Raw genomic sequence first — 25750 nt, forward strand, 5'->3', positions numbered from 1 at the left:
TCAACAAACAAACACGTAAAAACAGTACGCCACCGGACTGAAAATCCTTTTCTGAAAAAAAAAACAAAAGGAGATAGAAGAACTGACCATATCTGACGGGAGATCCACGTACTAGACAAATGTGCCGTGGCTCGACTGTTGCTCTCAAGATCTTTGTTCCGGTTTCTGCGCACGTGCCATTTCGAGGAGAAAATATCCAATTGTCCGACACAGGTACGAACAGAATTGTGGAGATCGATCCATCTCAAGATATACGTACTGCCTCTGCCTGAGAGATCATGTGAAATACGTACGGACTACCAGGGTAAGTAACTAGGTTCAGTTGCGTTCTGCTGAAACAACGGCTCTCTTAGGTAGGCGTCGACGACACTGTAGCGAGATGACACGCGATCAAGTAGCAGCTGCAAGGATCAGTTATCTCTCACTCGCGGACAATGGATTCAAACCCGAACACAGATTTCACACCTAAAAATTAAAGGTTAATTGGATTTATGTCACCGTAACTTGATCGAATCAGGAGAATGCTGCTTGAATTTTGAAACTTCGACAAACGCCACCACAACTTTGTTATACATTAAAAAAATGTTATTCTAGACGATATTGCCCTTACTATGCACTATGGACCCATTTGTCATCAGCTGTCTTTCTCTTTCTCTTGCCCGTCGCCCGAGCTCTGCCACCAACCGCCTGACCTCCTCCCGCGTCACTCGACCCAAGGCGTCTGCCATCCGACCTCCACCCGAGCTCCACCACCAGCCACCCGACCTCGTATGATCATCTTCCTTGAGTCTGACCATCGAACAAGCTCAGACCCCCCGCCAAATCCTTCCAACACGATGCGATGCCAGTTGATTCCTTTCACCTCTAGCTCTATCTCCTTTTTGCGTCGTTCCTTGACCGTTCCTTTGCCTGGATCTGCAACAAGACAAGCCCCACTCGATGTTTTCCTCGCCGCTACTCCCTACCGATCGCCATGGAGATGCTCATCATCGTCCGACCGCCCTAGATCACCTCAACCCCAGTCGAGACTGTGAAGAGCCCTGTCGCAACCTTAGAAAGCTAGAGCATGGGTCCCCTTAGCTCTGGCATGTCGCCAGCCTGAACCTCCAGGGGAGCGGTGCACCATCGTGTCGCCTTCCTCGTCGTTGTTCGAGCTTCGGTTGGACCTATCGGCTGAGGACCCATCGGTCAAGTTGCCCTTCGCACGCTGGACATACTAGTACCCTCCTCGAGCCTAACCGCACCGTCGTTCGTCGCCAACACATTCTAGCTCAAAGGTCTTACCAAAATTTGGAAGTTGCAGCAATGGCGCGTGCGTAAGCTTGTCCTTCAAAGTGTCAAAGGACTCCTCTTGTGCCTTACCCCAATGGAACACCACACCTTTCTTTGTCAACTCGTGTAAGGGGGCAGCAATGGCGCTGAAATCCTTCACGAAACAACGATAAAAACCTGCAAGTCCAAGAAAACTTCTTACCTGTTTGATGGTTTGGGGCACCGGCCAACTCTTTATGGCTTCAATTTTCATCTCATCCACCTCAATTCCCTGTGGAGTAATAACATAGCCAAGAAAAGAGACTCGATCCGTGCAAAAGATGCACTTCTCAAGGTTACCAAATAAACGTGCATCACGTAAAGCATTAAAAACAGCACATAAGTGATCCATATGTTCATCCAAAGACTTGCTATAAATCAATATATCATCAAAGTAAACCACCACAAATCGTCCAATAAAAGCTCTTAAAACCTCATTCATCAAACGCATGAAAGTGCTAGGTGCATTAGTTAAACCAAAAGGCATTACTAACCACTCATATAATCCGAATTTAGTTTTGAAAGCTGTTTTCCATTCATCTCCAAGTTTCATTCTAATTTGGTGGTAACCACTACGCAAGTCGATCTTTGTAAAAATTACAGAGCCACACAACTCATCAAGCATATCATCAAGTCTAGGAATAGGATGGCGATATCGAATAGTAATGTTATTGATGGCTCTACAATCAATACACATACGCCAAGTACCATCTTTCTTAGGAACCAAAATCACAGGAACAGCACAAGGACTAAGGCTCTCACGTACATACCCGCGGTCCAAAAGCTCTTGGACTTGCCGCTGAATTTCCTTAGTCTCCTCGGGATTGGCTCGATACGCAGCACGATTTGGCAATGTTGCTCCCGGGATCAAATCGATTTGATGCTCTATCCCTCTCATAGGTGGCAGTCCCGGGGGTATCTCAGCTGGGAAAACATCCTCATATTCCTGCAAAAGGTTAGTGACAGCAGGAGGTATCGAACTAATAACATCATCAAGCGAATACAAAACTCGTTTGCAAACCAAGGTGTAGCAAATATCATTATTAGAAATTTCAGCAAAGTCACTTTTTAGTGCAAGCATAACACCACCCTTCAATTTTATGCCCTGTACCTTAGAACTAGGTGCAGACTTATCCTTTTTAGGTGGGTAAAGAGAATTAGCAACTTGCTGATTTTCAGATTTAGTATCACGCAAATTAGCAGCTCGTTCTTTATCAGCTTGTACAATTTCAGCAGGGGTCATAGGAACCAAAGTAATTTTCTTTCCTTTATGCATAAAAGTATATGTATTACTTCTACCATGGTGTATAGCATCATTATCAAATTCCCAAGGTCGACCCAATAAAAGTGAGCAAGCTTCCATAGGTACCACATCACAGTCAACATAATCAGCATAGGAACCAATGGAAAAAGAAACTCTGCAAGTTTGTGTTACCTTAGCTTTTCCAGCATCATTAAACCACTGAAGATTATATGGATGGGGGTGTTGGCGTGTGGTCAAGCCAAGCTTCTTGACCAAATCTGAACTCACCAAATTATTACAACTACCTCCATCGATGATGACACGTGCTCGCCGATTTTGGATGACGAAGAAAATCTGGAACAAGTTATGGCGTTGCAGCTTCTCTGGTTGTTGTACATTTGTGCTGAGCACCCGCTGCACAATGATGCTCCTATAGGTCGCTGTGTCATCACTGCCCAAGATTTCGTTGCTCTCCTCAACAACTGGTTCTTCTTCTTCTTCAATGTCAGAGGCGCTGATGTACCCATCTTCCGTTGCAATGTATGCCCGCTGACTTGGGCAATCCTTCTGCACATGACCGAATCCATGGCAGCGACGGCATTGAATGCCAGAGGTGCGTCCCGTTGATGCAACAGAGGAAGCACTCTTGGAAGGTCCCTGCAAAACAGAATTTTTACCTGAGCCCGAAGGTCGTGTAGTGACAGGATTTGGTGCCGTAGCTGCTTGTTGCTTGCTCGCTGGTGAGGGAGCCCTGTAAGTGGATGGTTTGGACAGCCCAAATGATGGTCCTGTGCGCGGCGTGTATGTGGTGCTGGCCTTGTACTTGCCCTGCTGCTCACGCCCCTGCAACTCCTTCTCTGCAAGCATAGCAAACTGAAACAACTGGTTGACATTGTTAAATTCTTTATAATCAATAATATCCTGGATTTCACGTCTCAAACCCGAATAAAATCGACAAATAGAATCTTCGTTTCCCTCTACTATGCCACAACGCATCAAGCCCTTTTGAAGCTCACCATAATAATCCTGCACAGATTTATCTCCCTGTTCTAAGCGCATCAATTTCTTACGCAAGTCTCTATGATAAGATGGGGGAACAAATCTATCACGCATAGCAACCTTAAGCTCTCCCCATGTACGAGGTGTGGCACCATCTGCAGCTAAACCAGTCCACCAAATAATAGCAAAATCTTTAAACTCACTAGTGGCTTGTCTAACTCTATGTTGTTCAGGTACTTGATGGGCACTAAATTTTTGCTCTACTGTCATCTCCCAATCAAGATATCCCTCAGCATCATAATGTCCCGAAAAAGAATGTATAGTAAATTTAACCTTAGCATAAGGATCTTCAGGAGCTCGATTATACATACCTCGATGGTGGTGGTGATGTGGAACGCCACCCATACCTGTGGTGTTAGTGCGAAGACGACGCCGTAATCTGTTTTGCAATGTCGCCGCTGGATCAACATTAACATCGCCATCATATAACTCATCACCGGTGTTGCTTTCATTCACATCTTCGTTGTGCACAGGACGGTTTTTCAAAGCATTTACCCTGTCGGTGAGCTCGGATAACCGTTTGTCCACCCGCTCAACCGCGTTTGCGAGTTTCATCTCAATTATCGCTTCAGTGACAGCCTTGATGACTGTCTCCCTCATCTCCTTCTGAGCATTGTCTACAACAGCTTGTAGCTGCTCTTGGCTGACACACTCCTTGAAGTCCTTTGACGTTTTATCTCCTTCAACTGACATTGTGGAAACAAACACAACAACAAACAGTGAAGGTTATCCCTAATAATCATACTACAAAGATGGAGTGGTGCCTCTCAATCAAGATCAGCAAAGGTAGACACCTTACCAAGCTCTTACCAGGGTTCTTACCAGCAAAGCAAAGGATACCTGGAAGGCGTGCGAGCGATTGCAGGGATGCAAACCAGTGCTGTTCAGAAGAATCTGTGGGGGTTGGAAGGCACACAAAGAGAACAAATATGTATATGTGGAACACAAATCAGAAACAGATAGTAATGCTGAATTATAGTCCCAAGTACTTGTTCTCGTTGCTGGCCTAAAGTGTTGCAAGTACCAAGTATGTGTGTTAAACAAGGTGGAGAAACAAGTATGATGGATAGCAAGAGCAACAGAAACAAAGAACTAAACAGCACATGCTAACACAGCTCACTTTGCCCTTCTCTATGTGCTCCTCTAGATATTGTTCCTCTTTTGCCCCTCTCTTTTTTCTATTTTTTTTGGCTGTCGTTGTTTTTTTGGGAAAATTCGACTTTTTCTTTTTATTTTTTTGATATTTTTTTTTCACTTAGGAGCACACAAGAGGGAACCACAGAAAATTTGAGCTTAAACAAGTGAAAGACGTGACCTGTAGAATTTTCTGAAGTTCAGCCGTAAAATGAGAAAAATATTTGGAAATTGAAAACTCAAACTTCGGAGGCGAATTTGGGAATTCTGATTTCGCCGAACCCGGCAAAGCCGGGGACGAACGGATCCGAAACGCTGTTTCAATGCGAAAAACTCTATGACTTTTCTGAAAACGGAGTTCGTATGCGAAAGTTATGCCCGATTTGAGAAACGACTCCGAATTAGAGGACAAAACGGGAAGAAAGTGGGGAAAATATGCGACGGAGGCTAGGGTTTGATGGAAACGGTGGGGGAAAACACACGAACTGGACTCTAACACGACCTAACCAGCAACAAGACCTTGACCAGGACACAAACTCAACACGACGAACTCTGAAACTGAAATATGCAAAAGCTAAAGGCGCGGAAGGGTTGTAGGACAGGAAAAAAAAACGATATGGCAGTGGACTATGGAACGAAGGCGAAAACACTCGAAACTAAGGGTAGATATGAACCTGACGGTATACCTGAAGCTCTGAATACCACTTAATATGAACAAGGGTTCCCGATCTTCCGAAAGGTTCTGGTAACTCTCGATTTGGTGGAAACGAGACACAAGTCGATCCGGCTTCCGAACAACACGATCCGAAACCCCGCAATCGCAGCACCACGTCTCCTCTGGTTATCAACCGGCGTTGCACGGTTGACCTCGCCAAGAAGGCTAAAATCCTTGCCTGCGAATCGAAGAACACAAGCAAGAACAAGGAAGAATGCAACCAAATTGTAGATGAATGATTAATCTCACGAGTAGGGGTCTCACAAACCGACGAAACGGCGAAACTGTTCTTGACAGAATAATCTAAGCAAAATCCAACCCTAATTAGGGCGGCGGCTACTGTATATAAAGGATTAGGGTCGGCCAAGGACCCCTGGACGTGTCCCTAATGGACTCCAACACGGTACATGGCCCAACGGACCAAAAACGGTGACGCAGCACCGGGACAGATTCTGGACGCTGACTTGTTTTGACGTTTCCCGTTGACTCAGAAGGAATTTGGACCTCAAACCAACGCCATTGGTTTCCTTATGAAATTATCTTTCCAACCATATGTGAATCGTCGAAAACGGAGTCCGGATGCGTCCTGGACGTCCGTTTTACTGCTCGCTGGTCCTGGAGGTCGAGGCTGATTCGGACTCGAGTTGGACTGGACCTCCTGCTGTTGTTGGACGTCCTAGCTGCTCCTCCACGCCTCCAAGCCTTCCTCTATGTGTCTCCTTGTCCTCTTCATGATTCCTAACCAACACATAATCATTAGGTAGTAATCTATTCTCAAAATTATATAAAGAGTTGCTTAGGAACGAGCTCACCTCTAAATTTAATTGTCGTGCGCGAGCTTTTGTGATTGGACATTGAAAGTTTAATGGAGGATCATTGTATGTATCCGAGGGAATGATGTCCTCATCAGAAGGATCGAGTATCATGGCCATCATTCCTTACCACGCGGGCGGAGGTCAGGCAGCCAATGGCAGAGCTCGGCCAATGCGGGCAAAGGTTGAGTGGTGGACGCCTTGGGTCAGGTGATGCGGGCGGAGGTAAGGCGGCCGGCAGCGAAGCTCGAGCGGTGGAGGTCGGCCAGCGCGGGCGGTGGGCGAGAGGAAGAGAAAGACAGCCAATAACAAGTGAGCCTACAGTGCATAGTGGTGAGAGCAATATCATCCAAAAATGACATTTTTTTTAATGTACAACAAAGTTATATGAGTTTTTTCAAAGTTTCAAAATTCGAGTGGCCTTCCTCTGAATCGAGCAAGTTGCGCCGGTATAAATCCAATTAACCCGAAAATTAGTGGCGTGCCTGAACGGCGAGGCTGCAATGAATGCCGTGAACCAAGCTGGATTCTTTGCCCTTGCGCGGCCGACCTGTCGGCCCCGAGCCGAAATACGCGCACGAACGGGAGAAGAGCGCACCTCGCCGGGAAGGACGAGAACCTAGCTGGTGAGAGTGGTGACCCCAAGGCGCTGTTCCGAGCTACTCCCGGCGAGCATTTAAATCCAACGCCGCTGGTCACGCCCGTACGGCTCCCGCCGCGGGTAGGGCAAGGCAGCAGGGGCTGCAGGGCATGGCGACCACAGCACCTGGCCCGTGCAACGACTCGCAAGGCGACGGAGCAACCGACGAGACGGGCTAGCTAGAACCTAGAAGTAGTGCAGGTTGACTGGCCCCGGTCACAGGGGAAGGAAGGGAGGAGGAAGGAGCATTGCCATCGGGCCCGCCCGCCCCCGTACGTCCCTGCAGCGATTCAACGCGCGCAGCGACGGACGGGCCGTCCCCCCCGCCATGCACCCGCGGCCAGCTACGAGGCAAAGCTAGCTGGCGCCCGGCCCGGCGGCCCCACGCCGGGGCCGGGGAGGACACGCGCGCGTACGGTTCGGTGTGGCGTCGGCGCACGGGCGCATTCGCTCGCGCGGATCTGGCCCCCCCCCGGGCAACCGCACGCGCGAGTCCCCGTGGCGCTGTTGGTTGGTGCGGGTGCCGGCTGGTGCTGTGCTGATCCGTCGGGCGATCGATCTGGCGAGCGGAGCTGCCTCGGGCCGTGTCTCCGGTAACGCGAGTGCGCCGCGCGAGGACACGTACCGAGCGCGTCCGGTAACGAATCTGGGAGGAGCGAGCTAGGGACAGCAGCACCGGATCGGACGACGCGCCTATTGGGATCGATCGATCCGTGTCGTACGAGCTGGGGCGATCTCGTGCAGTAATGGTCGGGGTCCTCAGAATCTCAGCGTACCTGTACGGCGGCAGTACATTTGCATGCTGCACTGCCAGGCAAATCAATGTTGATGGACGTGTTTTTTTATAGAGATCGACGTGTGCTTTGGCTCCGTATGCCGTGAATTAGGCACGTTTGTTGGCATATAAGCATGGGTTTGGTTGGAAGGTACACTGAGATGGAATAAATATATTTTTTAACATATAAAGATGTGTTTGGTTGTGAGGTAAAGTGAGATGAAATAAATAAGTTTTTTATATATAAGGATGTGTTTGATTGGGAGGTAAAGTGAGATGGTATAGATACATTCTTTAACATATAAGTTTGCTATACCTAAGATTAGTCAAGTGTGTTAGTAAATTTCTAATTATAAGTGTGATATAATTAGTAAAAAATTAAATGTATAATATGTGAGTCAGATAGCTAAGAAAGTATAATTTATTATAGTTATGACTATCAATCAAATAATTACTTAAAAATCTATAAGGTGTGATTAACTTTAAACGTGATAAGCTTAGATACGAACCAAACATGCTCTAATATTTACTGGCAAGTGGCAAGATCGAGTACGTACCAGCGCCCAGCGGTAGCTCGAGCAGCGCAGTAACCATGGGAATGCATGCAGGAGCTGGATGGATCGCCTCGCTCCGTCGTGCGTGCCACAAGGAAATGGAGTCGCTCTTCTCCAAAAAGAATGGCGTCACTGCTACTCCATGCAGCAGTCGACGTCAACAACCCGATCGAGCTCGAAAGCATGGTCGGTCGCGGTCCTGCGTTGCGTGCGCGCGAGCTGGCGGATCGGGAAATCTCGGACCGGAAGAAGGACGGTTTAATTTGGTCAGGGGCTTTGCGAGTGTGTGACCGGACGGCCCTCGTTCGGTGCCGGTGATCGACGGACGGCCGATCAAGCTGACACGTACGTCGCCCGACGCCGACGCCGACAACGACGCCGCCTCGCGTTTGTTGAGGAAAGGAAAAGGGCGTTCGCTGCTGCAGGCGGCCGTGTCACGTCTCGGCGGGGCTCCACGCGAGTGAAATAACTGGCCCGTCACGTCGGCCACGGCTGCTACAGCACAGCACAGCGGGAACGCGTCGCGGCGCTGTGTGTTGTCCTGGGCTGGCTCCAGGCGCGCGCGGCACGACGACGTACGCCGGCGGTGCCCAGCCGGGAGGACTCGCCTGAGGCGTCCCTCTCTCTCTCTCTCTCCCGGCCCCTGCGCGCGTGCGCGCGCGCGCTTCTTTCTCTGCTCGATCCAGCGCTTCACGTGAACAGAACAGGCCATCACCGCCCACATGTTCCACACATCGACGACCGTCTAGTTCGGCACTGCTGCTCTCTCTTTTCGTCCCGAAAGATGGCGGTGCTGGCTGTTCATGATTGATCCATGGTTCGTGTCGCAGTCGCAGCTCGGTCTCCAAGGCTTCCTGTGATGTTGTTCGGGTTCGGCCCATGGGTGGGATTGTTGTGGGAAAATGGTGGAGGTGGACCAGGCTCAGGTGCGGCCTGGCCCGGAGGTGACTAGTGGGTCGAAGGCCCGGAAGGCTGGGAGCAGGCGGCCGAGGGCCCGAGGCAGCGACGGGAGCTGCGAGCCCAGGCAGTGCAGCCTTGCGACGGGGGCGAGGCCGGCCGCCTGAGTTGCCTTTGCCGTGCCGACGGCTGAAATCGGCAGTTGGCCATGGATCACGCGGCGGAAGCAGAACCTGCCGGCTGCCGTCGTCGCTCGCATCCGCGCGTACGTGGTAGGATCCAAGAGGATTCCCAACTGTATAAAACACACTGCAGGCGAGGTCGCCAATTATATGCCAATCGATTGTTTATTCTGCGAGCTGGTAGGGCTGTACTGGTCAGGCGGGTTCCACTTCCACATACGATATGATTGAGGCTGGCCAGCGCCAGACCACTGCTCCGGCAACACCTATCGATCACATTCCATTCCATTCCATTTCCGTACGATCGAGTGTCATGCGTGGCGTAGTAGTAAAAGCCAAGAAGGGAGTCCTGATAATTGGTGAAGCATGCTGAGCTGCCCTCTGAAGCTCCTACTACTGGGGAGGTGCAAGGCAAGTAGGAAGTCGGGAGCCGAGCAGAGCAGGGTTCAGAAATGGCGCCGGTTTCAATAGTACGAGCTTCAAAGGGCAGCTCAGCATGCTTTACCAAATATCAGGACTCCCTGCTTGACTTTTACTACTAAAACCTATATTTTTTAATAGTAGGAGCTATAGTTTGGTATAGATTATTGAGATGACAACAGATATGTACATATTTCGAGTAGTATTTCTCTTAATGAAACACGTGCCAATGCATGCTCACGAAAAATATTTCGAATACTGTTATGCATTTTAGATTCTACGGAGGGCACGATAGAGTTTTTTCAACCAAGAGTGCGCCTCCAATCATTTGTCCATATGTAGCAATGGGAAGCGGTTCCTCTAACATGTGATAAGTAGTAACCTGAGGGGCTAAGGTCATCTCCAACGGAGTCTTCAAATTTGAGGATTCTAGTGCTACAGTAATTTGCGGTCTACTGTAGTACTAGAAATTCATCTCCAACAGATCCTCTATCTAGTGATACAGTACTGCTACAGTGTTAATGATAGGGGATGCTGTAATAGTGATAGGGGATGCTGTAATAATATTTTGAGGATGAAAATTTGAAATAGCTGTTGGAGATAGTCTAAGATGCAAGAAAGGTATTAGCAAAAGCGATGGGATCCAGTGCAGTCGTAACTGTGACTGCAAGTTACGACTGCACCGATTCTCGGCCGTCCGTTTTCTTGATAAACAGTGTAGATGGATCGCCACAGTACAAACTGCTACAGTATTTTTCGGCACAATATTTCTGCTACAGTATTCCGCGCGAGCCTCGTCTGCCTATTTCGCATCCGACGGCCGCTAGTGCTACTGCTTAAGTTGCAGTCACACTGGCGACTGCACAGGAACCCGATCCTTAGCAAAAGGTCCGGCGATCGCACGGTGAGATTTCAACCCAAGCAACCTAACCCCGTGCTCTGCCTCCACTCCCCTGAAATTTTCCCTTGTCTAGTTTGTTTCGGTGATGTTCTGCTAATTTCTTGCTTTCCGTGCTGTGACTACGCCTGCTCTGTGTTTCAATCCAAATTGGAGCGTAATTTAGCTGCTCGCACTCAAAAGATGCGAGCTTTGTAGGCGGATTATGGGGATGTTGGGCGAATCTTTGTGCGAGCTCTTTGCGTTTCTCTTCCATTTTTCTTTTTGGCAAACTTGATTAGTACCGAAAGACCGAATCTTTCCTGCTTTTACTTCGTCAGGCAGTTTCCCTCGGATGTGATTAAATGGTCTTATGTTGTCACATGCGTGCATAATTAGCTGAATCCATTATCTGACGAATGGAAGACCAGATTCAGTATTAGAAATGGAAATGGTATGAGCAAACTAGCATTGGAAATGGTATGATCAATCTATAGTTCTGAAGCAGTCAGAAAATAGGTATTAAGATTTAAGAAAGCCAGTAGAGATCAGGATCATGTTTCGGACTTTGGGTTGGGCATCTTAAGAAATCCTGTTCTTTGTCAACGTGTAAATTTAGACTCTATGGAAGTGTGAATGGGCACTTTGGGATGGCTGTGGGGCGGTGCGGCTACGAGGTAGCAGCATTTTGCATCTGGTGGTAGCAGTATTGTGTCGGTTCTGGTTTTTGGCGTTTGCGTTGTTCCTCTTCTTGCCTGGCCTCCTCCACTTTTGCAAGTTAGGTTTGTGGAAAGTTTCGTAACGCTGGGATGGCCGTGGGACGACGTGGTTGCGTAGCGGCGACGTTATTTGCTACTTTGGTCTTAGCCCTTGCATGGGCTGGCCGTGCGCGAGGGGCGAGAGGTGGGAGCCGCTAGCGAAGGCCTTGGCTGGTTTTTTAGCTGACATCGATGACGGTGATGCCCTTAGACGCTGTTGTTTTTCTTGGAGGCGTTGTCAAGCTGTCTTCCTACTCTCCTCCCTTGGAGCTTTCAGGTGAAAATCTTGTTTGGGCAACCGGACGGGCGACAGCGGTGACTCAAAGTCGCGTCCTCCTTAGAGACGTCGCTTCGGAGGTCCAGTTTCTCGCGCCTCTGTGGTCGTCGGCTTTGTGGTGACTTTGTCGGGTTCGGTTTGAACCGTCGACTTCTTTTATAGGTCTACCCATATGTCCTCGTTTTTCAGCGGCTCTCCTTTCTGAATTGGCACTTCACGATAGCGATTTCTTCTAATACGTGCTCCTTTGAAGCGACACGCTGTCGACTTGTGGGGCAGAGAGGTGTAGTGTAGGAGTAGGGCTCTGCTGACCGAGTCGTGTTATGACGGCGTGGGAGCAAGGCTCCGTCGCCCGAGTGGTGGTGACGTGGGAGCAGGGCTACGCCGACTAAGTTGTGGGAGAGACAATTGTTGGGTTAATTAGCACGCGAGTTGAGTTGAGTTGAAGTTGTCTGTTGTCCTATTTACGTCTTTAATATTGATGTCGTTCTATTTTAAAATCGTATTATCATCTTGAAGATTGAAGTCGTCTGTCAATACCATTAAATCATACAGTTACAGATGTTTAGATCCGATTTTTCTTATAACTAGATCGGCAATACTCTTGCTTAAAAAAAACCTCGATTTAAAGCGCACGGTGCAGAGTTTCAGTGTGCGCATAAGCTACTCTCTGCAAAATAAATAAATAAAATAAAAAAATCTTGATTCATTTCTCACCCAGTTGCGTGTGTACAGATGCAGCAGGCAAAGACGAGCAAGAGCAACTAGGAACTCCATCGTCCTCTTCTTCGCCGGCGCCCGCCCCCGCCGCCGCACCGCCGAACCCTCTATCAACTTCCTTCCCTCCTCCTCGTCGTCGTCGCCCTCCTCCTGCCCCGCTCTACTGGTATTGGATTGCCGCGGAGTGGAGAATTCATCCGGACGCGGGATTGAGTGAGTCCTTTTGCTAGTAAGGAGCCCTCACTTGCTTGGATGGATTGATCTAAGAGCCAACAAGATTTGTTCTTGGAGGCGTTTAAGTAACTGTTGTGAGCAATCAAATCCAATTTTTTCCCCTTTCCTTCCATCAGTTAGTAGCGAATTCCTCTCCAGCGCGGCCCACGCTGAGTTAATCCGCCTCTGAGGAAGAGGGTATGGCGGGGTTTGGATGGAGAGTTGGTTCTAAGGTGCAGAGATGGGGTCGGAGCTGTCTCCGGGGCCTCTCTTCTGCTGCAACTGCAATTCCGTCTCAGCTGGAGGTGCCTATCTATCTAAATTGCAATGTTTTGAAGTGGCATGTATCCAATTTTGCTGCCTGTTTCTTTCTTGCGGTATCCAAATGCTTAGTTAGTTGCTTGGTTTTGTATGGCTGCATATTACAATCAACTTGAACTTTTGCCAGAGCTCAATTAGATTTTCATCTTTCTTCAATTCATGCCGACCTGATTTGAGGTCGACGCATTGTTCTGCTTCGTCGGTTTTCATGAGTTTTTGGTGCTTTTCAGAATGTTGGATTCATAGGACTCGGAAATATGGGCTCCCATATGGCAAGAAACCTGGCCATGGCTGGATATAAAGTGACTGTTCATGATATGTAAGTCATTGCCTTCTACCTTATTTTGGTCTAGTTCATCAGATTTTTTCTTGTCCAAAATTGCTTTGCCTACCAAGGACATAGACAGGCACCGCACCTCTAATATTAGTAGTAGATCATCCAATGAACATTGAATATATCAACAGCAATGAGAATGCCATGAAGAAATTCTCGGAAGATGGAATCCCCACAAAACAATCTCCACACGAATTGTCAGAGTCGAGTGATGTCATAATTACCATGCTTCCTTCCTCTTCCCATGTAAGTCGCTTGCGTCCTTAACTCCCTTTCTTGTCAGTTCCATTCTTGATTTCACTGCTTGGATCACGATATCAGAAAAAGACAGTAAGATTATCCTTTCTGGTTGCATGTTTTGTATACAGCCATTTCTACTAATGTAGCTTGTTTCTTTCCTGGAACTGTTCATTTAGGATTCTCTAATAAGATAGTAATACATGAGCATTGTAAGTGAATACACATCAAACTCCTTTATTAAATTGAACGCTTACGAGTTCACAGGCGCTTTTCAGGTTTTAGAGGTGTACAATGGACCGAATGGCTTGCTTGGTAGTGGGGGCCGGCTTGGACCATGGCTGTACATAGATTCATCTACAGTTGATCCACAAACATCAAGGAAGATATCTATGGACATCTCAAGATGCCATTTAAAAGAAAATAAAGGTTAGGTTCCACCATAATACCGTAGGAGCCATACTCTAATATTAGCAGCTGTCAGTCAAAAACTTGGATAGTTTATATAACCAAAATAGAGAACCAGCAGCTATAAATCTCTGTTGCCAGCAACAGTTAATACAAGGAATTTATCTAAGCTTGTAACTTTTGAGTCGTGCACCCGTGCATTTTCGTACTTTCAGGCTATGCTGAAAAGCCTATGATTCTGGATGCTCCTGTGTCTGGAGGTGTTCCTGCTGCAGAAGCTGGGAAGCTAACCTTCATGGTACAATTTCTTGATTCTCACTTTTAGCTGTTACCATAATCTAAATACTGAGAATCTGGCTGGTTAGATCATCAGAATATTACACTTGATAGATGGAATTTATCCTTATCAAGTGACGATGCACAGGTTGGTGGTCCAGAGGAGGCATATATAGCAGCCAAGCCCCTATTTTTCTCAATGGGGAAAAATGCAATTTACTGTGGCGGGGCTGGAAATGGCTCGGCAAGTCTTTATTAACCCCAACTCTTCACTGATAATTCTCAGTGTGCAGATGATTCTAACTCAGTTTTGATATTTAATATTTAAGGCTGCAAAGATCTGTAACAACATGGCAATGGCTATCAGCATGCTTGGGGTCTCTGAGGCCTTTGCTCTTGGTCAGAATCTTGGGATCAAAGCAGGCACTCTTACAGATATATTCAATTGCTCAAGTGCCCGCTGCTGGAGTAGGTATTGTCTCCACTCCGTTCTTCACTGCTTGAAGATGCAAATCTCGCTGTCATTGGAGGTCAAACCACAATATTTTTGACCTCCAGCGATTGTGAGATTTGCATCTTTAATTGGAAGTGTGGATGTTGACCGTGTTTTACTTGGGTCAGTGAGTGTTATGTTCTTCAGCTTACATGTTGCGTCATCTGAATTCTGTATAGCTTTGTTTTCTGTTGACTTAACAGCGACACGTATAACCCAGTACCTGGAGTTATGGCGGGTGTGCCATCATCGAGGAACTATGATGGCGGTTTCACATCCAAACTAATGGTACGACGTGACAAAATTTCCTGCTTGAACGAATTCTACTGTAGGATATCAAGTTCGTTCTTAATTCACCTAAGAATGAGCTGATGTGCCTGAAAAGTGAATTGCTTGCTACCAAAATTTCTATTCATTTCTTGTACTGTCAAATTTGTGTTCTAAAGGTTTAAGCTACTTGGAGGTTATCAGATTAAACTGGGTTCATGGTTTACATCCCTCTGCAGGCTAAAGATTTGGATTTGGCGATGGTCTCTGCATCTGGAGTTGGCTTTAAATGCCTCATGGGCTCTGAAGCACTTGAAATGTAAGATACTATTCTTCCTTCGTTACCAAAACTTACCTATAACCAGATGTTACTCCCTTTCTTTTGCTGCACGACTAACCCCAGAATTCTCTTCAGTTTCCGAAAGTTATGCGAGGATGGCTGCCAATTCAAAGACTTCTCGTGCGCATTCCGCCATTACTATGCTGGCAAGGACGAAAAATGACAGTGTAGCTGTGTCAGCTAACATGCCGCCTGTTAAAAGATAAATAAAGTAATAAAGCTAATGGATTCATTTGAGTGTAAACAGCACCGAGACAAGGCTGGAGTCACCTTTGTGAAGTTAGTTTTGCTTCTCGGCAATAAACTGTGAACTCGAGTTCATTAGCCAAGAGCTACCCATTTTTTCAGCAGTTTATTTTCCTGTTGTATGCTCAGGCCTGTCTCACAAGCAGTTTATTACCCAAGTGCAGTTTATTTTCAGCAGTTTATTACCCAAGTGCATTGTAAGTTGTAACTGCATCAGATGGAACATTCTCTCCACTTTCAAGCTCCTAAGTCCTAACCACGTTTAGTGGTTCACTTAGGGGCTATTTGGTTCTTGACTCCAAGAAGACAAGCCAAAATTTGGCTAATTAAAACTGGTTATGTTAAAATCGAGACAAAAAAAGTTAAATTCCCCTATCGCCTGGGTAGACTGTGGTAAATAACTTTTACATATGACACCCTTGTGCAATCCAACTTATTTCATAAAGCTCCCTAAAATGGACCGTAATTAATAGCCACGATCCAAAATTTTGCAGAAAACCATGTAACATGGATCGCAGTCCAATATTTTGCTGAAAACCCCCTGATTTGGATCACGTTTATTCGTCACGATCCAATATTTTTCATAAAAACCCTTAATGTTTCGAAAATAACTCCCGCTCCTCCTCCACTTCCTCCCTTTCCCATCGCCGCCGGAGCTCCCCAGATGCGCGGACCAGACGAAGACGAAGAAGCAGAGCTGTTTTCGGCCCCGTTCAAGAACCAGCTGCGGCTGGGAGCACGGCAGCATCGCCGGGCGCGGGCGCGCGTAGAACCCTCCCTCTCCCCGAGATCTAAACCCCCCGCAGTCGCGTCGTCGCTGGAGGAGGGAGGAGATGCACGGCCGGCCCCGGCGCCCGGCCAAGCCGGAGGATGCGGAGGCGGCGGCGGCGAAGGCCGCCAAGCTCCGCGACCTCCAGGCCCAGGTCCTGCACAACAACCACTCCCGCACGTAAGCCGCCTGCGCACCCTCCTCTCGTTGCTCGTCTAGCACCGCTTCTGGGGACCTCTCAGGGCTCGTAGGATAGAACTCTGATGAGCTGTGATGATTTGGCAACTGTTCTTGTGGAGTCCGAGTGGAAATCTATCATAGAGAAAGAAGGTAGGAATTCCTCATGTTTTCAGCTGTAAGTTTCACCATTTGTTTCCGCATCAACATAGGAGCAAATGTAGCAAAAGATCCCAAATTCAGGTTTATCGCAGTCATTCTTAATAACATAGTAAACTTATTTGGATGGCTGGGGCCTGTAGGTTCACCAAGGAGGCGCTCGGGCTGAGCTTCAAGCTGCTCGAGATAAATCCAGAGGCCTACACCGCGTGGAACTACCGGAAGCTTGCATTTCAGCGCAACCTAAGCGAGCTTTCTGACCCGGAAGCCATCAAGTCTGCTGTTGATGATGAACTCAGAGTGGTGAGTTCTTAATCTGTCAATGCTCTTGGTAAACTCGGTTTCGGAGAATGAAAATAGCAATTAGAGTTAAAGCTTGCGTAATAATAAAAAAGCTCCTGTGTTTTCATGCTGTAGTCGTATCAATTGCCCATGTAGTCGATTACTTGAATCAGTTTAATGATCCTCAAATGTGGAATTTTGAAGGTTGAAGTTGCGTTAAGGCAGAATCCAAAGTCCTATGGGGCTTGGTACCACCGGAAGTGGTTGCTAAACCAGAAGCTAGCTCCGGTGGATTTCAAGCCAAATACCACTTGGAATCCGACACGGATACGCGAGTGTCCGACTCGGCAAAAATTTTTGGACACGGGTGTCCGGGTAACACAGATTGCAGTATAGTTCTGTCCAACCTGCTAATGCAACAAAGCAAGGGTTTTGAATCATATGTCTTTCTCATTCAACGTATTGCAGTTTGCAGTATACTTCTGTCCAATCTGCTAATGCAACAGAGCAAGGGTTTTGAATCAAAGCAGAAGATTTTTTCAGAGGAGTTTGAACTTGTAACTCAAGCTCTTTTTACCGATCCAAGTGACCAAAGCGGATGGTTCTATCACCTCTGGCTTTTAGCTCAGACATCTACTCCAGAGAACCCACAGTTGATTGCTTCTTGGCCTTGTAATGGTGCAAAGCTCAATTCATCTTTGGTCAGGGAAAAAGTTGAGCAGAATACCCTGTCCTCCATTTGGTGTTACTTGCTGAAGGAAAGGATTGTACCCATTGTTCTCTGTTTTGATGAGCCTGTCAAAGGATTAAATCCATCAAATGTGAAGTTAGAATCTGATTTGGTGTTTGGTAAGGATATTCACTGGAAGCCCCTCTCAGTGACAGATTCTGGGTATTCTGACTGTTGGGCCACACATCTTGAAATTACAAATGAATGTAGTAGTTCACAGCAATTTTCTGTCGAAGTAAGCATACCTTGCTCAGATGACATTGTGTCTAGAAGTGGCTCTCACTGCAATTGTCCTGTGCATTTTACGTTTTCCATTGAATTGGTCAACCTTGGTGATACAGCTGAGGATATTAAGTTGTTTCATGACCCGATCTCGTGGGATTGCTCAGAACCAGTTCAGTCTCATGGAAATCATAATTCTATCCCTTTTGATCAGCTAAAGATCACTAGTGCCTTGGTCCAAGAGGATTCAAAATGGCATTTTGAAAGACTATCTGAGGAAATAGACCTTTTCAGAGAATTACCTGATGAGAATAGGTTGGGCTCTAAATTACTTTTGCATCAGCTGTTTCATGAATATAACCTCCGTTCTCATAATATACTTTCTTTTCCAGCAAGTTTGTAAAGTTGACATTAACCCGGCTATTGCTTGCTTGTGCTGCAATAAAGTCCAACGGAAGATCTCTCGTTGAAAGGAAGGGATACTGTGAAGAGGCACTAGGGCTCTTCAGTGACTTGATTCACCTGGATCCATCTCATAAACATTACTACGAGGATGAACGGAGCTTAGTCCTAATGGATCAGGTAGCATGAAGAATGTTTGAAGAAACTTTACTAGAAAGTTAGATATATTTAGGTATTACTCGACTTATCAGGTTGTTATGGCAAAAATGGGGTCCTTAGTATTTGTGGAACTTCCCACCTAAAGTACTCTTATATAACCATTTCAGCATTATATCTTACCATCATGCCATTTTCCATGCTTGAAATGGCTATTTGCAAGAAATCTCTTGTATCCTACATCTAGATAATGCCTTTCTTTTTTTATAAAATATTTTCAACTTATATCATGAGGAGGTTCTAAGGTGAAATATCAGTAGGTGCTACCTTTTACATGCTCCTTGAAACCATTTATAGCACGCAGGTAAACTAATTCAGGTTTTGGCATCTTGACACACCGATCTTATCTGAATGAATGAGTCACATGTTTTTTTTTTCAACACTTCCTGAAACTACAGCCCCTCAAGATAGATGGGTAATAGTGTTAATGGAAAGGGTGAAGTACGATTAGTTAATATTTTTTGAAGTTCACATAAGATGTTTCCTTTGTGTTATCATGATTTATTGGATTTTGTTTTGAGCATAGACTGTGCTGTTGTCTAACTTGACTTTTGCATGCAGTTGACATGCGACATGGACAGTTTCACGAAGCACTGTTCAGTGCAGGTTCAACCAAATTCAGCTCTGCTGAACCATGTGCAACTAAGTAGATTGTCTTTTACACGCATTGCATTTGCTGAACGCCTTTTGTGGGTTCAAGTGCTGGACCTAAGCCATAACAGTCTTAGATCAGTCAAAGGTTAGCATTTAAATTATTCTAACTCTAATGTCTACCTCAAAAGCGTTCAAATATTTCTACGTTTAACAAGACCTGCAAAATAGCTTCTTAAATGCAGTTGCAGAACTGCTAGTTATATTATACTAATTACAACCTTTTGAGATAAATTTATCAAATCATTGGCTAATGTCTGATGAATAAACTTTGCAGAACAATGGCTAGAAGAAACTGACTTGGTTTTTTCAGGTTTGGAAGCTTTGCAGCAGCTTGTGTGCTTGAACGTCGGCAACAACCAGATCAGTAGTTTCACAGCACTTGAACCTCTTACGAAGATAATTTCTTTGAAAGTACTGGACATATCTTTCAACGAGATTGGAGCACACTCAGTTGACACAACACGGTATATCTGCTCATCTCCATTCTCACACAAAGTTGATGCATGTGAAGCTTTTGAAGAGTGCCAGAAGAAACATATCAATGTGGAGGAATACTGGGAGGCCATACTGTTCTTCAAATCTGTGAATTTGGCACAGCTTGGTATTAAAGGAAATGCGATTGCCAGCAAGGAGGACTTCAGAACTCTTGTTATGACACTCATTCCTTCTCTGAAATGGCTCGATGGCGAATGTGTCCATTAACCTATGGCTTTCATCAGAGAGTTGTGCAAGCTGGGATAGTGTCAAAGCTGACGCTGTACACTAAATTTTGTCAGCAGCCATTGATTTGCTTCATATGTACTACTATATTTTTTAAGCGAATCTGAGATCTGGACATAATATTACAGAGTTCTGACTCTCTTTTTTTTTTGCAATGAATTGTTATAGATCATACAAGAAAAAAATATGTTACTTAAACGCTATTTGAATGATTCAGTTGTAATTGTACTACTTTCAAAATCTTTGTTGAAGAATTGTCTATTTGAAAACCTTTGGAGTTTCTAAGTATCGAGTGATCAGCTGCAGCTGGGAAGTACTTCATACATGAACTTCATACTATGACGGGTAGTCAATTTTGCATCATCTTTTTTAGTTGTTTCCAGGGTTACAGAAATTATCAAAAACAGGAGTTTGCATTTGCCAGTTGTGTACCGTTCCAGACAGGAGTTCGGTAGAGTGCAAATCAACAGAAAATACATATGATGTCTGGGCCTGCAACACTAGAAGCAAATGCCTCTGTCAGGGAATTTAGCTTGATGGCTTCTTGCAAAAAAACACTGGGAAGAAAATCTGTAGTAAATCAATTCCAATCAAGCTCCAAGTTCAATTACAACATCATTGATTGAAGAAATTGGCCTGATACAATGTATCAGTTCAATTCTATTTAAATGAAGACGAACACCAGTTTTCCTAAATAATATCAGCTAATATAACATTATCATGCAAGGCCTCTCCCATGACAAAATTGATTGCAAATCGAGTCACAGCAAGAACTAAGAAGGTTTACATGCGTTCATCAAAGCTATGTAGCTTGGGAAGGCAGAGCAACTTCAGAAGCAGCAATCACTTATCCAAGCACAGGAGAGACATCTTCTCTTCAATAGAGCAATCAGCCTGGCAAGATGAACGGCAAGCGGCTGGAATCAGGATGAGCCCCAGGCACCGCTGCTCCGCCGGAGGCGAAAAGCCGCCGGCGCTTCGGTACTCCACTGCGTCCTGAAGGATTATGTTCCCTTGCTTGTCGATGCAGTGGAACAGCCCGAGGAAGTAGCGGCCGTCGTTCACACCGATCAGCATTCTCCGGAAGAGCAGCTTCCGGAGTTTTGCAACAGCCGGTGAGCTGCTGCCCGTGGAATCCGTAGGTGTAGCAGTGCTGTTGCAGTAAGCATCTTCGGGGTTCGGAATGATTTGAGATGGCCCGGATGGTCCTTCCATTGTGCCAAGAATTCTTCCCCTCTGCTAGAGAAGCATTCCACAATCAATAGCAGGTAACAGAAGGGAAAAAGAACATCTGTTGTAATCTACAGTCTACACCATCAGGGAGAACTCCTGTACATGGTTTGCAAAATTACTGAACCAGAGGCTGCGCTGGATTCACTACAACCATCCTGATGGACGTGGAATGGTGCGAAAGGATGTGAATTTACCTAAATCGCTCCACATGTTGTCACAAGATCAGTTTTTTCCCCCATAAAATCCATACCTTTTCTTTGCTAAATCACAGTATCACACCACGAATTGATCTCGCTGAAGAAGCAGCCAGAATAATGAATAGATAAATTGGATTAGTGATCCACCATGCAGGAGAGAATCGCTACTAACTGGTGGATATATAAAGAAAATTGGATTTGATTGCTCGCTTAAGCTAAACATCTCCCAGACAAAATCCATTGCCTCCTGGAAAAGATCCAACCAAGCAGGTTAGGGTTCCTTACCGACTAAAGAACTGAATCCCAAGTCCTGCTGGATCTCCACTCCACGCAGATCTGATAACAGAAGAGGTGAAGAGGGGGACGACGACGAAGACGACGAGGGGAGGGTTCCTTCCCCAAGGCTGGAGGGGGAGCTCGGCGGCGAATAGGACGACGACAATGGAATGCTTGGATGGGTTTGATAGGGCCAGGAGGGGCCTGATTTTGGCCCAGGTGCGGCCCAAATAGTTATGTCAAAGCCCACAAAAAATTATAGTTTTTCTAAAAAATATATAATATCTTCTCTATGTATAAAATACAATTGGTTTCTGCGTCAGCATTTTCCCTACTTTCCTTCAATCTAATAAACCCTTATAAAATTGAATAATTTACACACTTTTAATATCTATCCTCGTATTTTAACCTCGTCGTCTCATTACTGGTTACAGATACGAGACTCATTTTACTAATGAAAATAAATATAAAATTAGGAGGAAAATTAGTAGATAATCTTCTTCTATTTTTTTATCACATCTAAAATCAAACTATGATATCGCTCCGGATGCATTCGTTTGGTGGCGCTCCTGTGATGCATCAACATCTCCGTACCTTAGTTTGTGCTTGATGTTAGCACGTTTAATATATGTATTTTCATTACAACATATGGGCACTTAGCTATTTCTTATATTTATAAGAAAAATATTATTTGCTGAAATATTTTCTTAATATATATATAGGAATATTGACAAAACTTTTTTCTGGACAGGTCGAAGCTTATGCAATCCCACCTTTAACCAAATAGTTATGCCAAAGACAAAAAATATATAGTTTTTCCAAAACAAAAACTATAATATCTTCTCTATGTATAAATACGAGTTGGTTTTTGCGTTATCTCTTTTCCCTATTTTTCCCATCTAATAAAACCTTATAAAATTTGAATAATTTATCCACTTTTGATATCCATCCTCGTATTCCAACCTTCCCGTCTCGTTACTGTTTACAGATATGAAACCTATTTTACTAATGAAAATAAATAAAAAATTAAGAGAAAAATTAGTGGATAGTCTCCTTCTCTTTTTTCGGATCTCATATAAAATTAAACTATAGCATCGCTACCGATGTATTCTTTTGATAGCGCTCCTATGACGCATCAATATCTTTATATTTTAAATTTATGCTTGATATTATCATATTGTTTTTTTTTATTGTAACGTATGGATACTTAGCTATTTCTTATATTTATAAGAAAAATATTATTTGCTAAAATATTTTCTTAATATATATAGGAATATTGACAAAACTTTTTTCTTGACAAGTCAAAGCTTATGAAATCCCACCTTTAACCAAAGAGTAATCACAACTCGTCGTGTTGAAACGGAGGTATATAACTTATATACTAAAACTCCAGGCCTATGGGTCAAGGCCCTGTAGTTTCATGTAGCACGTCGATGACAGGTGGGTTTCGATCTGGCGCTAGCTCCTGTCTTGCGTTAAGCCCAGAGAGTTCCAGCGGCTCCTTCGTCGAACTCCAATCGTCGGCCTAGATATTCGCACCACCTTCTTCTTTCGCCCGAATTCAATGTCACCGCCGCTCAAATCCATGCAACCGCTCTCGTATCCGACCCACCACTGCCTTGGTCCGCCTCCTCGACGCCTATCCCCGCTCCTCCTCGCTGAAAGTGCATCTAAGTATCTATATGTTGTTTTGATAATTAATGATAATATTTATGGATTAACAATGATGTTGAGTTTATTAGTAGTTTGTTACATAGATGATACATAAAGGAGAGATGTGCATCGAGATGAATGAGCTCTTTAGCAATGCCCGGGTAAGTTAATCACAATACCTATGGAGTAAACAATTGGAAGTTTGGATTGATCATAGTGAAGGTTTTTTCAAATAAAATATCATTTTAATTGGATTTTTATGAAAAAAGTTACTATTTTAATTGGTATTTATAAAGAAGATCATCTACTTCTATTTCAATTGGAATCAAAAGGAATGATTATATCAAAGTAATGCCAAATAAAGATGAACAAGTTACTAAGATGAACAAGTCATCAAGATCAAGTAACTTTCTTTAAATCTATACAATCTACACAAGTTTTAATATTGCATCATAGCATAAAAATAATTTGCAAAAATGTGTTTTTATTGCAAGTGCTTAAAAACCTCACTATTGTAAATATGAGCAATTTGAAGTAGCAAATTTTACAAGAACTTTATAATTATGTTTATGATTCATTCAATCCCAAATATACAAAAGAATCTATATCAAATACTTAAATTGCTCATGTATGCAATATTGATGAAAATCGCAAAATCTTTTGCTTAAGATTTTTAGTCTGGTTTGTTTGGCCTTATTGAACATGTATGCTTATGAGATATTGACACTTTGTGCTAAACGAGATATTCGTTATAATGTCAACTATTTTGCTATGTTCAATTTTGTGTCTAATATCGGACTCATGCTTGACTCGTCTTCAAATTGAATTTATTTCAATTGGCATCTATCTCAATTGGTATTTCCTTTAATTAATATCTTTTTGAAATATCTTTTAGCATCTCTTTAAACCCCTTTGATCTATTGTATAGTTTATTCTACTTACATGGTTCGTAAATGGATAAGTGTATTTTGTTTAACTCAAATTATGATAAATGCATATATCATGTGGAGTTCATACTATACATGGTCTTGTACTAGCTTTCAATGATTCCTTTTGTGGGATAGAGCTAATGTGCTTCGGAGAGAATTTCTTTTGATAATCGAAAGATTTTTGGAAAATTTCTCTTTTAGCAAGTTCTTCATGATTCTTGTCAATTTGACATCAATTGGGGAGAATTCGTTTCGATGATTCTATTTTGGTATTGATGCCAATTGAGGGAGAATTTAGACTAGATATTATATTTTGCAAGAGAATTTTACTTATGGGGGGATTTTATAATAGATGGTTTGTTTTTTTTTTTTTAAAAGATGTCAATTGGGTAGTTTTTCTTTACATGAGCATATTTATCTTCATGCATACTTTATCATGCTTGCTTCATATGTATAAAAGAAACTCCGTGCAAAATTTTAGATGGATAATATATGCAATAATATTTAAGATTCATTCACACATGCATACATTATAGGGAAGTTACTATATACATAGTGGTTTCTACTAACATCAAAATATTTGTGGTGTTTGATGCTAGTAAAGCTAGTTTTGGTAACCTCAAATGTCTTTATGATGTTTGATATTTTTCAAACTTTTTCTTCGTATATATTCATCTTCGGATTGAATGTATACTTAGAACTTTAAATTTTGTCAAATATAACCATCTAGTGAGATTGTCATTAGTTATTAAAATAGAGGAGATTGAAAGTACATCTAGCCTCTATGTGTTGTTTTGTTAATTAATGATAATACCTATAGACTAACAATGGTGTTGAGTTTGTTAGTATGTTGTTTCATAGGTGATGCATTGAGAAGAGATGTGTATCGAGATGAATGAGCTCTTAGTAATATTCGGGTAAGTTAATAACAATACATATGGACTAACAATTATATTGAGAATTGTTATTAGGTTATTCAATAGGAGATGCATAAATGATGAAGCATGAGTTTGTTGAGAATTACCGTAGTTCAAAGAATTACATCAAAGTCATTGAGATCTTATGATGCTCATAAGAGGAAAGAAAAAACTCATAGAAGATTGGTGGTAAGCATGAATGCTAAATTATTTGTGGAGATCAAGTAACTAAAGGTATACTATTGTCAATAGAGTTTTATGAACTAACATATGTGCTTTGTGCTTGAGATTGAATTGGAATTAGAATCCATAAGAAGACATAAGTTGAATTAAAATTATATATGCTAAAAGTGAAGAACAAGAGTGGACTCCATATATAATGAAGTGAATTCCTTGAAGATGTCGAATACAAAGGGGTTTTTTCTATGGCAAGACGGTGAAGGGCAAGCAAGACTCGTCTGCGATGGACCATCTGTGGTGAAGGGCAAGCAAATGGCTTGGTACCGAGCTAGTGAAGGCATTGCACCAATACCGTAGGAGGCTGAAAGGATCGAATGGCCCAAGAGAGAGGTGCATTGGGCAATTTAAAACTTCTACCATAATCTATAACAAATAGCAATCTTGGCTTAGAAGAAAAGAAATACGACTATACGATCAAGCTAGCAGAAGGCAACAAAACAAGCAAGCAAAGGCACTAAGAAAATA

The 25750-nt window shown here is 44.0% G+C and overlaps 2 protein-coding genes and 1 pseudogene across 5 annotated transcripts; 2 read left to right on the plus strand and 1 right to left on the minus strand.

The window, feature by feature from the left end:
• Positions 1-12334: 12334 nt before the first annotated feature.
• Positions 12335-15637, plus strand: LOC133927224 (probable 3-hydroxyisobutyrate dehydrogenase, mitochondrial). 3 transcript variants are annotated; one of them, XM_062373581.1, is made up of 11 exons: positions 12335-12603; positions 12725-12892; positions 13139-13227; positions 13374-13488; positions 13758-13908; positions 14103-14185; positions 14312-14407; positions 14493-14635; positions 14860-14944; positions 15163-15242; positions 15339-15637. In XM_062373581.1, exons 2-11 carry the CDS (start codon positions 12788-12790, stop codon positions 15424-15426), a joined length of 1035 nt encoding a protein of 344 aa, XP_062229565.1. In that variant the 5' UTR covers positions 12335-12603; positions 12725-12787; the 3' UTR covers positions 15427-15637. The 3 variants fall into 3 exon arrangements, with proteins under 3 accessions (XP_062229565.1, XP_062229566.1, XP_062229567.1); XM_062373582.1 differs by having other exon boundaries at positions 12335-12587; XM_062373583.1 differs by lacking the exons at positions 12335-12603; positions 12725-12892 and having other exon boundaries at positions 13316-13488.
• A 492-nt stretch (positions 15638-16129) lies between these two features.
• Positions 16130-20360, plus strand: LOC133927225 (geranylgeranyl transferase type-2 subunit alpha 1-like; annotated as a pseudogene).
• A 38-nt stretch (positions 20361-20398) lies between these two features.
• LOC133927226 (uncharacterized) lies at positions 20399-21735 on the minus strand. 2 transcript variants are annotated; one of them, XM_062373585.1, is made up of 2 exons: positions 21556-21735; positions 20399-21079 (listed from the first exon to the last, which is right to left on the minus strand). In XM_062373585.1, the coding sequence occupies exon 2, from the start codon at positions 21053-21055 to the stop codon at positions 20684-20686; it is 372 nt and encodes a 123-aa protein (XP_062229569.1). In that variant the 5' UTR covers positions 21056-21079; positions 21556-21735; the 3' UTR covers positions 20399-20683. The 2 variants fall into 2 exon arrangements, with proteins under 2 accessions (XP_062229569.1, XP_062229568.1); XM_062373584.1 differs by having other exon boundaries at positions 20399-21076; positions 21556-21734.
• Positions 21736-25750: the final 4015 nt, after the last annotated feature.

This window comes from Phragmites australis, chromosome 8 (assembly GCF_958298935.1).
Source record: "Phragmites australis chromosome 8, lpPhrAust1.1, whole genome shotgun sequence".
NCBI classification, from domain to species: Eukaryota; Viridiplantae; Streptophyta; class Magnoliopsida; order Poales; family Poaceae; genus Phragmites; species Phragmites australis.

Coding starts and splice junctions, on each gene's coding strand:
- LOC133927226 (XM_062373585.1), bottom strand. CDS start 21,055: ATGGAAGGACCATCCGGGCCATCTCAAATCATTCCGAACCCCGAAGAT.
- LOC133927224 (XM_062373581.1), top strand. CDS start 12,788: ATGGCGGGGTTTGGATGGAGAGTTGGTTCTAAGGTGCAGAGATGGGGT. Junction 13,228..13,373: donor AAAGTGACTGTTCATGATAT/GTAAGTCATTGC, acceptor ATATATCAACAG/CAATGAGAATGCCATGAAGA. Junction 14,408..14,492: donor GCGGGGCTGGAAATGGCTCG/GCAAGTCTTTAT, acceptor TTAATATTTAAG/GCTGCAAAGATCTGTAACAA.